Genomic DNA, 12341 nt, shown 5'->3' with positions numbered 1-12341 from the left:
GCAGACCTGACCAGGACACCATTCAACTGCTGAATACATAATGATACCTAACACACAATAAATAGCACAGATTCCACCGTTAATCCTTGCGGAATTCCATTCCTTCCATTTCCAGAACTGTTCATTCAATTCTACTTCAGGGGATATGGCAGGACATGCGTTTTGCACACGGAGGATCCCAAGTTAATAGTTGGCACCTCCAGTTAAATTGTTTGGTGGGGGAGTCTAGGAAAGTCCTTAATCTGTCCTTGTTTAACAAGACAAATTGGAAGATACAGTTGGTAGGGGACATATTATTCCAGTCTAGTTCTACCTGCATTGATTCCCAGTTTGCTTCTAGGGTCAGGTCAGAGTACTGTTATTGATCTTTAAAGTCCTAGTCATCTTGGGACTAGCATATTTTAAGGACTGCCTACTCCTATATGAACCTGGCCTAGGAATGCCAGCCTCAAGGTGGGACCAGAGGATCCCCTGGAATTACAGCTCATCTCCAGACTGGTCAGTTCCCCAGAAGAATACAAATGTTTTGGAGGCTGAACTCTGCGGCATTGAGCCTTGCTGAGGTCCCAACCTGGCAACCCTACCACCACCCCCCATCCCCTACCAGTGGCCATTTGGGACCTGGTAACTCCATCCTGCCTGACCATTAGATTCATCTTCAGGAGCTATGATATTAGATCAGTGGAGACCCGAGAAAGGGATGTCTCAATCATGGCACCAAAATTATGGAATTCCTACCCCGAGAGATTCACCTGACCCTTCTATCATTGTATTCTTCCAGCGGGTGAAGATTTTTTCTGTTTTGCTTAGAGTTCCTTTGCTGATTCCCTGTTTAGGTGTTCTGTTTAAATATTGCTTTTAATTGTATCTATATATCTGTGCATTTTTAAAGCTGGTTTTAATGTTTTGATTGTTTGCTGCCTTATTTGTTCACTACCTTGTGTGGAAAGGCAGCATAAAACATTATAAATAAATAAGCAACTTCTTCATTAGGACTTAGGAAACTTGATGCAGAAGTTCTTATCCTGTTTAATAATTATAGTGCCTACACAATTCGATAAGACCACCCCCCTCCCCAATTCTTCCCTGCAGCCATACATCTCTCTCACTAGTATTTTGGGAGGGTGCAGAACAACTTGTTGTCCTTGCTGTGTGTCTAAGGATCTTCTTGAAAGTACAAATCTTGCTCACCAGGGAGAAAGTTCTGAGCAGAACTCTCCCTCTTTTCCATATCCTTGAATGCATGTGACTTCCAGCATGGTGTAGTGGCTAAGAGTGGCTGCCTCTAATCTGGAGACAGGGGGTTTGATTCTTCTACTCGTTCTCCAAATGAAACCTGCTGAGTGACCTTGGACCATAGAATCAGAACTGTACAGTTGGAAGGGTCATACAGGCCATCTAGTCCAACCCCCTGCTCAATGCAGGATCAGCCTCAAGCATCCAGGATAAGAATCCTAGAATCCTAGAGTTGGAAGGAGCCACACAGGCAAATGCTGGCAGGGGCTCATGGGAATTATAGTCCGTGAACATCTGGAGGACCACAGGTTGACTACCCCTGCTCTAGTCTACTCTACTGCCTGTTGTGTGCAAAAGCTTGGAAGAGGAATGAGATTGTGGGCTAAACCCTAGCATTACCCTGACCCATTTACAAATCGAAACAGCTCTTGGATCTGGGCCAGAATTGCAGAACACAGCAGTAGGGTTACCTGCCACTGCCTACAGTCCCTTTAACATTCCCTCTTCACCCAAATTGGCTTTTGCTATCTTCTCCTCTCCCCTCAAACATGGCTTAGGGTTGTGCGCTTCGGTGGCTGAAGCACACAACCCTAATTGGCCATCTCCTCTCCAAATGGCTGTGCTGGAAGGAATGGAGCATGACTTCCTCACATTCCTCACTGGCGCCACCAGGACCAAAAGGAGCATAAGCAAAGTACTGTTCTGTTCCTACTAGAGAATGCAGGGGTGGGGGGATCACCCGAGAAGCCCCTGCAACATTGCCTCTGAGCAGGTTGGGGTGGGGGCTTGTCAAAAGCCACTGGGTGCCCTTATCTTGCACCCTGTTTCCACCAGAATTGCCAGCTGTTCACCCACAGGATTGGGAAATGGGAGGTGGACCTAGCATTCCTAATTTGGATGGGGCATACTTTCAGAATGTGGGCTTTGGCAGCTCCCAACCATGCCCACCCCAGTGCTGGCCCCGTACAGCTGGCTGAGTCTCAAAACGCCTGGCATGACCGGGTTTTTGCTGCACGGCCCTGTCACTCAATGTCTCCTTTCTGCCCAATGTTCTTTAGGGCTTCCCAGGCGACATCGGCCCACCAGGACAAAACGGACCTGAAGGCATTAAGGTGAGCAGCGCTGAGAAACCAGACGTTGCGTCGAGTGGGTGAGAGCCAATGAAAACACAGGAACCAAGAAAGGAGGCTGGGAGGGAGGCAGCTGAGAGGAGAGAAAAACCCTGGAGATCCCTATGGATACCTCTGGCCAAATTTCTGGTTTTAAGGATCTGTTTGTATTGAGATGCCTCCAAGAGCTGGAGTGGATTTTTTTCCCCCTGCATCGGAGTTGATGTTGGATGCTATCCCATGGCAGCACGCGCTGGCAGGCGATCGTTTCTCCAGGCTTCGGTGGGCCTTTGCTGGCTGGTGCATTCGCTCTTGTTTCTGAACTTCTTTTCATCTCTTGCAGGGGAAGCCTGGAGCACGGGGGTTACCTGGCCCCAGAGGACAAGTTGGCCAAGAGGTGAGAATGTAGGAGAAAATGCTCACGCTGCTGCTTCCTGGGCTGCCTCAAGAGTCCTACCCTTTGTACCTTATTTGGGTGATCCCGAATCCCATCATTTTGAGGGAGAGAGAGGAAGCCCACTTTCTGTGCATTTCTGCCTGCATTTATAAATTTCCTCCTCGGGGTCTTTTTACCAACCCCAGCAGCTCTGTAGCCTTTGCTCAAACTCATTGTTTTGATCCAGGGCCAGTTACTATATTCTCAAAGTCAACATCTCCCCAGAACAGGAATCCCCAACCAGGGCTACCTGAAACCCTGCAGCTCTGTGAGAGCTCCCCAGAGGCACCCCGGCCATTCTTATATATCTGGCCATATTCAGCCACCCTTATGGCCCAGTTGCAGGGCTCCTCGAAGCCTGGAAAAGATTTCAGGGACTCCTCCACAGTCAAGAGCTTGAATAAGGCTGCCTTCGAATCTCAGACTGGTGGCTCTAACTGGAGAAGATTTAAGTCATACTTGCTTCCACAATATTTTGGAGCGTTATGTATTCTTTACCTGCAGTCCCATTAACTGTAGAAACTGACTTCTTGGCACAAGTAATGCAATTGCGTATTGACCCTTTTAATTTTGGGGGCAAGTTTCTAGCCCTCATGGCTGCTGAGAATCCAGAACAAAGCCCAAATGAACCTTTTGTCACCCTCCTCTTTTCTTTGCTTGTGGCACAGTGTGGTATTTCTTTTGCCAGAAGAAACTCTGGTTTTGCATGCCACCGAGGCGGCCCAGTTTTGGGTGGTGTGCAACTGATGCATGTGTCAAATGGTTTGAGTGACAGGATTGCCACAAGCAAAGAGTAGGGAAAGCAAGAAAGCTGCCCCAAAGGAAAGCCAGCATGCTGTAATTGCTATAGCAATAGCCCAATACCTGGGAGATCATTCTGCCATAATGTTTAGCACAAGGGTGGCCAAACTGTGGCTCTCCAGTTGTCCATGGACTACAATTCCCATGCATGTGCTGGCATGGGCTCATGGGAATTGTAGTCTATGGACATCTGGAGTGCCACAGTTTGGCTGCCCCTGGGGGGATTACCCTGTCTCAGTCTACCTATCTCAGTCTACCTAACAGTGTGGAGAGTAAAATGAGAAAGAGGGAACCATATATGCTGCCTTTAGCTTTTTGGAGAAAGTACAGGACAAATATATAACAGAAACCTTGATGATCTGCTTAACTAGATCCCTGTGCTTTTAAGGCTGTCTGGATAATATTTCAGTTTCTGGAACGATTCTAAATCGTTATTTTTATTCTTGCTTAATTATCCAGACTTTTACCCTCCGTTCTGTGGTCTTCTTTTAAGTTTAGTTGTGTGTGAACAGCTGCCAGTTGGGCTTGAGTTCTTCTTGCTAGTTGTAAGCAGGGAGCTGTTCAGATGTACCCAAATGAATTTGGATGCATCCTATTTGCATGAATACACTATTTCCTCCAACGATGAGAATTCTGTGTTGCTGCCCACCACTTCGTCTGCTGCTGATGCGGTCTGATTTTTAAGAAATGACACACAGCAAAGAAGGAGATTCAATTTGAGGCTTTTGAGGTGAGACTTGCTACTTGGTGTCTCTGTGTACCTTGGGTGACTGCCTGTGAATCGAATAACTCTTAGGGTTTGTTCTGAAATTCATTTCTCAAACAGATACCACCAGTTATACAGGTGCAATGTGGTCATCTAAAGCAGGGGTAGTCAACCTGTGGTCCTCCAGATGTCCATGGACTACATTCCCCATGAGCCCCTGCCAGCAAATGCTGGCAGGGGCTCATGGTAATTGTAGTCCGTGAACATCTGGAGGACCACAGGTTAACTACCCCAGATCTAAAGGATGCATCTGACAATACAAGTCTTAAAAAAGGATGTACTGCAAGCGACTCCCTCTTTATTCAAATGCACCAACTTAATTCCCATGGTACTAGGAAGTACTGCCACTTTTCCAGTAAATTTAGACCTTGAATTTGGCAGAAGTAGCTTCAATGACAAAGCAACTACCGGCACAACTGTGAAGCTGGCTAACACGACACTGTGTTTGCAACAAACTTGTGTTTTTATAACAGAGGGAGTTGTTTGGTATGTTTGCCCAGTGAGCACATTTGATGTCAACTTCTCAGGATGCCTTTTGAGGATTCCATTGCACCAGGCAACAGTTGCGGGATTTCTTTGCTTTTCTGTATCTAGTAGTCTCCGCAGCTCTCGCTAACATCCAGGTTCTGTGTGCTCCTCAGGGTGACGAAGGGCCTACAGGACCACCTGGCATTCCAGGGCTGGAGGTAAGACAAGGGTTGGTGCACACTGCAGTTTCTTGGGGTGGTACATTTGGGAGAGCCCTGCGATCCAAACTCCCCTCCCCTTCTTGGTTGCTGCGGACTATGACTGCTGTCTTCAGTGCTCTAGTTTAGTTTGGATAGCTCTACCTCACCACTCATAGAATCATAGAATCACAGAATCATAGAGTTGGAAGGGGCCATACAGGCCATCTAGTCCAACCCCCTGCTCAATGCAGGATCAGCCCAAAGCATCCTAAAGCACCCAAGAAAAGTGTGTATCCAACCTTTGCTTGAAGACTGCCAGTGAGGGGGAGCTCACCACCTCCTTAGGCAGCCTATTCCACTGCTGAACTACTCTGACACTGAATTTTTTCCCCCTGATATCAAGCCTATATACTTGTAGTTTAAACCCATTACTGCGTGTCCTTTCCTCTGCAGCCAATGGGAACAGCATCCTGCCCTCCACTCAGCACTTCAGCTGGCAGGGGCTCTTCAGCTGGCAGCACTTTGCAACAAGCAAAGCCAGAGAGTTTTGTCCCTGAAAAAGCAAAAAAGGGTCCTTCCCAGTGCCATTGTCTAGGGGTGGAATAGTACAGACACACTGGGAAACCAATATGGAAATAAAAAATATCCAAATTGGACTTATATAGAGTTGTCTATCTTCATTTTCAGTTATTCTTCAATTCTTATGTCATACAAGTCCCGATGCGTTTTGCCTACAGCTTTTTCAAGGGGCGGTTCTTGAAAAATACAAAAGTAAAATTAGTAGTTGTTCAACATTGATATTAGCAAATTAACAAGCAATGGTCATGAATACATACTTTATATTTAAGGACCAACTTGTTATTATCTAGGGGTAGCCAAATGGTGGTTCTCCAGACGTCCATGGACTACAATTCCTGTGAGCTCCTGACAGCATGGTGCTGTCAGGGTCTCATGGGAATTGTAGTCCATAGACATCTGGAGAGCCAGTTTGGCCATTCCTGGAGGTCACGTCTTGAGAGTCTGTTGTGATACTTCACTGGTTGTCAAAGATGTACGATTGAGCTGAATTTGTTTTAAAAATCTGGCTTTTATTAATTTTAACAGAAAATGTCAGCCAATAAAAAGGAGGCTGCAGCAGCTTCCTTCCCTAATTTTTGCCATATTTAATTCCCTAGCCTCTCCCCTCCGTCTCTTCTACATTGTTCTTACAGTTTTAAAGTTCCTGTTTGTTCAGGATTTTGGATCTGGATTATGGATCCTGGGGTACAACTACTTTTAGCTGGCCTCCCTGCCCGATTCCACCAATTTATCTTATTGTTTGCTCTGCCCTCAGCCATGCGCCTGGTGGAATAACGCTGTTTTTCAGACCCTGTGGAACTTTGGTAGGCTCATCAGGGCCCTGATCTCTGCTGGCAGCATATCTCACCATGTTGGGGCCAGGGCTGAAAAGGCCCTGACCCTGGTTCAGGCCAGGCACTCATCTTTTGGGCTAAAAGACCAACAGCATATTGATACGATGATTTCAGTGCTGTCTTGGGATTTTATTGCGAGAATATTTAAAAGTAATTTCATGTTAAAAATTATATTTACATTTTAAGAAATGTTGAATTTTGTATGATTTTATCTATTGCAATCTGTCCTGAGTCTCTGGGAAATGGCAGGGTATAAATCAAGCAAGCAAGCAATGCATATATTGGTGTCGTGGTTAAGAGCAGCGGCTTCTAATCTAGTGAGCCAGGTTTGATTCCCTGCTCCTCCACATACAGCCAGCTGGGTGATCTTGGGCTAGTCACAGTCCTGTTAGAGCTGATCTCATAGAGCAGTGCTGTCAGAGTTCTCTAAGTCCCACCTACCTAACAGTGTGTCTGTTCTGGGGAGAGGAAGGGAAGGTGATTGTAAGCCACTTTGAGACTCCCCTGGGCAGTAAAAAGTGGGATATTAAACCCAACTCTTCTTCTAATCAATACATTTCAGGCACATCCATACCTCTAGAACACTATAAAAGAAAACAGAGTGGTTTTCCAGTGTAAACTTGCAAGCTGGTGGGCTGACTTATTTATTTATTTATTTATTTATTTATTTATTTATTTATTTATCATACTTATATACCGCCCTCCCCGGAGGCTCAGGGCGGTTTACATCATAACAGAGAACAATACATAAAACAGTCTGTAAAACATGTATAACTGATAACTAATAATTGTAACCAAATAACAGCACAGTATAACAATATAGTAATACAACAGGTCCAGGGCTTATTGATGGGATTCTGAGGAGCGGGTGGGGGGGAGCAGGGGCCCTTTGGTCGCTGTTGATTACGTCTGGTCTCGGCCAAATGCCTGGTGGAGGAGCTCCTTTTTGCAGGCCCTGCGGAACTGTTTAAGCTCCATCAGGGCCCTGATCTCCTCTGGGAGCTCATTCCACCAGGTAGGGGCCAGAACAGAGAATGTTCTGGCCCTGGTCGAGACCAGACGGACTTCTTTTGGGCCAGGGATCCTTAGCTGATTGGTGGCAGTAGAGCGCAGAGCTCTTTTGGGGGCATAGGCGGGGAGGCGGTCCCCCAGGTACACTGGGCCCTGACCGCGTATGGCCTTGAAGGTAATAACCAGAACCTTTAGTCTGATCCGGAATTCAACTGGTAACCATTGCAGCTGGTGGAGAATAGGCCGGATATGAGACCTCCACGGTGTTGCTGTGAGGCTCCTGGCTGCTGCATTTTGAACCAGTTGTAGTTTCCGGGTCAGGGCTAAGGGCAGGCCTGCGTAGAGCGAGTTACAAAAGTCCAGTCTAGAGGTGACCGTCGCATGAATCACTTCATGTTTGGAAAGCATTTCCATTTGATTCTTCTTGAAGTGAAACAAGTGGAAGATCTCAGCAGCTACTTCCATCAGCAGAAAACCCAAATGCATCCTGCCATTCACTAGGAAAGGTTATGGTTTGGTGGCAGAGCATGTGCTTTACAGGCAGAAGGTCCCAGTTTTGCAGAAAGCAGACCTTTCTCTGAGGATTGCTGTGGGTCAAAGTAATGGCTGCTTCATCTGTTCGCATTTTCCTGGTCTCAGAAGGAATGACTGCAGACTTTTGAAATGCATGCATCCCCTTCACGCATCAGATTGCTCACATGAGTAGCAACTAAAGGTAAAGGTAAAGGTATCCCCTGTGTAAGCACTGGGTCATGTCTGACCCTTGGGGTGACGCCCTCTAGCGTTTTCATGGCAGACTCAATACGGGTGGTTTGCCAGTGCCTTCCCCAGTCATTACCATTTACCCCCCAGCAAGCTGGGTACTCATTTTACCAACCTCGGAAGGATGGAAGGCTGAGTCAACCTCGAGACGGCTTCTGGGATCGAACTCCCAGCCTCATGGGCAGAGATTTAGACAGCATGTTGCTGCCTTACCACTCTGCGCCACAAGAGGTTCATATGAGTAGCAACTAGCAGCAGGTAATTGGCTGGCTGCAGAAAAGTGCAGATGTTTTCTTCAGCCAGCTAATTGCCTCCAACTAAAGGCACACACCCCCTTCAAGGATCGCTGCCTTGTTGTGGCAAGGGGGCTTGCGTAGTTCAGTGAAGCTATGAGCTATGCCGTGCAGGGCCACCCAAGACGGACAGGTCATAGCTGAGAGCTCTGACAAAAGGTGATCCACTGGAGAAGGAAATGGCAAACCACTCCAGTATCTTTGCCATGAAAACTCTATGGACAGTTCCAATAGGCATAACGATATGACGCTGGAAGATGAGCCCCTCAGGTCGGAAGGTGTCCAATATGCTACTGGGGATGAGCAGACGGCTAGTACGAGTAGCGCCAGAATGAATGAAGCGGCTGGGCCAAAGCCGAAAGGACGCTCAGTTGTGGAAGTAACTGGTGGCGAAAAGACAGTCCGATGCTGTAAAGATTTTTATTCCATAGGAACCTGGAACGTCAGATCCATGAATCAAGGCAAGCTGGACGTGGTTAAACAAGAAATGAGAAGACTGAACATCGACATTTTAGGAATCAGTGAACTAAAATGGACAGGAATGGGTGAATTTAATTCAGATGACCATCAGGTATACTACTGTGGACAAGAATCTCGCAGAAGAAATGGAGTAGCCTTCATAATCAATAAGAGAGTAGGAAAAGCAGTCTTGGGATACAATCCCCAAAATGACAGAATGATCTCAGTTCGAATCCAAGGCAAACCATTCAACATCACAGTGATCCAGGTCTATGCCCCAACCACTGCTGCTGAAGAGGATGAAGTTGATCAGTTCTATGAAGCCCTACAACACCTTATAGAAGCAACGCCAAAAAATGATGTGCTTATCATCATGGGGGATTGGAATGCTAAAGTAGGAAGCCAAAAGATAACTGGGATAACAGGCAAGTTTGGCCTTGGAGTACAAAATGAAGCAGGGCACAGGCTGGTAGAATTTTGTCAAGAGAATACAATGGTCATAGCAAACACTCTTTTCCAACAACCCAAGAGACGACTCTACACATGGACATCACCAGACGGTCAACACAGAAATCAGATTGACTATGTACTCTGCAGCCAAAGATGGAAAAGTTCTATACAGGCAATAAAAACAAGACCAGGAGCTGATTGTGGTTCAGATCATGAGCTTCTTGTTGCAAAATTTAGGCTTAAATTGAAGAAAGTAGGGAAAAGCACTAGGCCACTCAGGTACGAACTAAATCATATCCCCGACGAATATACAGTAGAGGTGACAAATAGATTTAAGGAATTAGATCTGATAGACAGAGTGCCTGAAGAACTATGGATGGAGGTTCGCAACATTGTACAAGAGGTAGCAACTAAAACCATCCCAAAGAAAAAGAAATGCAAGAAATCAAAATGGCTGTCTGAGGAAGCTTTACAAATAGCTAAGGAGAGAAGGGAAGTGAAAGGCAAGGGAGAAAGAGAAAGATACACCCAATTGAATGCAGAATTCCAGAGAAAAGCTAGAAGAGATAAGAATGCCTTCTTAAATGAACAGTGCAAACAAATAGAAGAAAACAATAGAATGGGGAGGACCAGAGATCTTTTCAAGAAAATTGGAGATATGAAGAGAACGTTTCATGCAAAGATGGGTATGATAAGGGACCAAAATGGTAGGGACCTCACAGAAGCAGAAGAGATTAAGCAAAGGTGGCAAAATTATACAGAAGAACTATACAAGAGCGAGCTTAACATCCCTGATGACCACAGTGGGGTAGTTACTGACCTGGAGCCAGACATCCTGGAATGTGAAGTCAAATGGGCCTTAGGAAGTCTGAGCAACAATAAAGCTAGTGGTGGTGACAGCATTCCAGTTGAACTATTCAAAATCTTAAAGGACGATGCAGTAAAAGTGCTACACTCAATATGCCAGCAAATTTGGAAAACTCAGCAATGGCCACAGGATTGGAAAAGGTCAGTTTACATTCCAATCCCAAAGAAGGGCAATGCCAAAGAATGTTCAAACTACCGCACCATTGCACTCATTTCTCATGCTAGCAAAGTTATGCTCAAAATCCTACAAGCTAGGCTCCAGCAATATGTGGACCGAGAACTTCCAGAAGTACAGGCAGGATTTCGAAGAGGTAGAGGAACTAGAGATCAAATTGCCAACATACGCTGGATCATGGAAAAAGCTAGGGAGTTCCAGAAGAACATCTACTTCTGCTTCATTGACTATGCTAAAGCCTTTGATTGTGTGGAGCACAACAAATTGTGGCAAGTTCTTAAAGAGATGGGAATACCAGAGCATCTTATTTGTCTCTTGAGAAATTTATATGCAGGTCAAGAAGCAACAGTGAGAACTGAACATGGAATCACGGATTGGTTCAAAATTGAGAAAGGAGTTCGGCAAGGCTGTATACTGTCGCCTTGCCTATTTAACTTGTATGCGGAGCACATCATGAGAAAGGCGGGATTAGAGGAGTCACAAATTGGGATCAAGATTGCAGGGAGAAATATCAACAACCTCAGATATGCAGATGATACCACTCTAATGGCAGAAAGTGAAGAGGAACTAAAGAGCCTGTTGATGCGGGTGAAGGAGGAGAGTGCAAAAGTTGGCTTGAAACTCAACATCAAGAAAACAAAGATCATGGCAGCCGGCCCTCTCAATTCCTGGCAAATAGATGGGGAAGAAATGGAGATAGTGAAAGATTTTATTTTCCTCGGCTCCAAGATCACTGCAGATGGGGACTGCAGCAAAGAAATTAAAAGACGCTTGCTCCTGGGGAGGAAAGCTATGGCAAATCTAGACAGCATCCTAAAAAGCAGAGACATCACCCTACCAACAAAAGTGCGTTTAGTCAAGGCTATGGTATTCCCAGTTGCAATGTATGGCTGCGAAAGTTGGACCATAAGGAAGGCCGAGCGTCAAAGAATTGAGGCTTTTGAACTCTGGTGCTGGAGAAGACTCTTGCGAGTCCCTTGGACTGCAAGGCGAACAAACCGGTCAGTCCTAGAGGAGATCAGCCCTGACTGCTCTTTAGAAGGCCAGATCCTGAAGATGAAACTCAAATACTTTGGCCACCTCATGAGAAGGAAGGACTCCCTGGAGAAGAGCCTAATGCTGGGAGTGATCGAGGGCAAAAGAAGAAGGGGACGACAGAGAATGAGGTGGATGGATGGAGTCACTGAAGCAGTAGGTGCAAACTTAAAAGGACTCCAGGGAATGGTAGAGGACAGGAAGGCCTGGAGGATCATTGTCCATGGGGTCGCGATGGGTCGGACACGACTTCGCACATAACAACAACAACAACAAAGGCACACACATGAGGTCTATGCTGGGGTGGCCAAACTGTGGCTCTCCAGAAGTCCATGGACCACAACTACCACAAGCCCCTACCAGTAGGATCACTTGGCATGGTCTCATGGTGACTGTAGTTCATGGCCATCTGGAGAGCCACAGTTTGGCCACCTGTGGTCTTTGCACATAAGCAATGTTTGGCCTGAAATGGACATTGACAGCGTCCTTTTTAGCCATCTTGAGGTTCCTTTTTAACCATTTTGGTTTTCCCCTGTCAATGCGACCTTGAATTTCCATGTAGAAGTTGAGGCAGTGGCAGATAATGACAGCATTTATAATGATTTCCGTACCTTTTCCCTTGAACTTAATTTGGTCTTTTGATTATTTGTGTTTCTTACTGTGTACTTGTGACTTTTTTCAGGGTCCCCTTGGCAGGAAGGGCTTTCCGGGAAAACCAGGTCCTGATGGTTTAAAGGTAAAAAGAGGAGTTTAAGTTTCACCTGAAATTCAAGCTTCAGGGAGTAATGTTAAAATTCAGGGGATTCTGTTGCTTCTGGTGAACATGCCATGGATCTTCCGCCAATATATGTATATGTTTTT

The 12341-nt window shown here is 45.9% G+C and overlaps 1 protein-coding gene across 4 annotated transcripts in view; it reads left to right on the top strand.

Annotated features, from left to right (window-relative positions):
- The window catches only part of COL27A1 (collagen type XXVII alpha 1 chain), a 356512-nt gene that overhangs the window by 195726 nt on the left and 148445 nt on the right, over positions 1–12341 (top strand). For all 4 annotated transcript variants that reach the window (XM_077305314.1, XM_077305312.1, XM_077305313.1 and 1 more), the window contains 4 exons: positions 2295–2348; positions 2689–2742; positions 4990–5034; positions 12163–12216. In XM_077305314.1, coding sequence (XP_077161429.1) covers positions 2295–2348; positions 2689–2742; positions 4990–5034; positions 12163–12216 — 207 coding nt within the window. The remainder of the gene's footprint in view (positions 1–2294; positions 2349–2688; positions 2743–4989; positions 5035–12162; positions 12217–12341) is intronic.

This window comes from Paroedura picta, chromosome 12, assembly GCF_049243985.1.
Source record: "Paroedura picta isolate Pp20150507F chromosome 12, Ppicta_v3.0, whole genome shotgun sequence".
Classification (NCBI taxonomy): domain Eukaryota; kingdom Metazoa; phylum Chordata; class Lepidosauria; order Squamata; family Gekkonidae; genus Paroedura; species Paroedura picta.
This window is presented reverse-complemented; position numbering and strand designations above follow the sequence as displayed.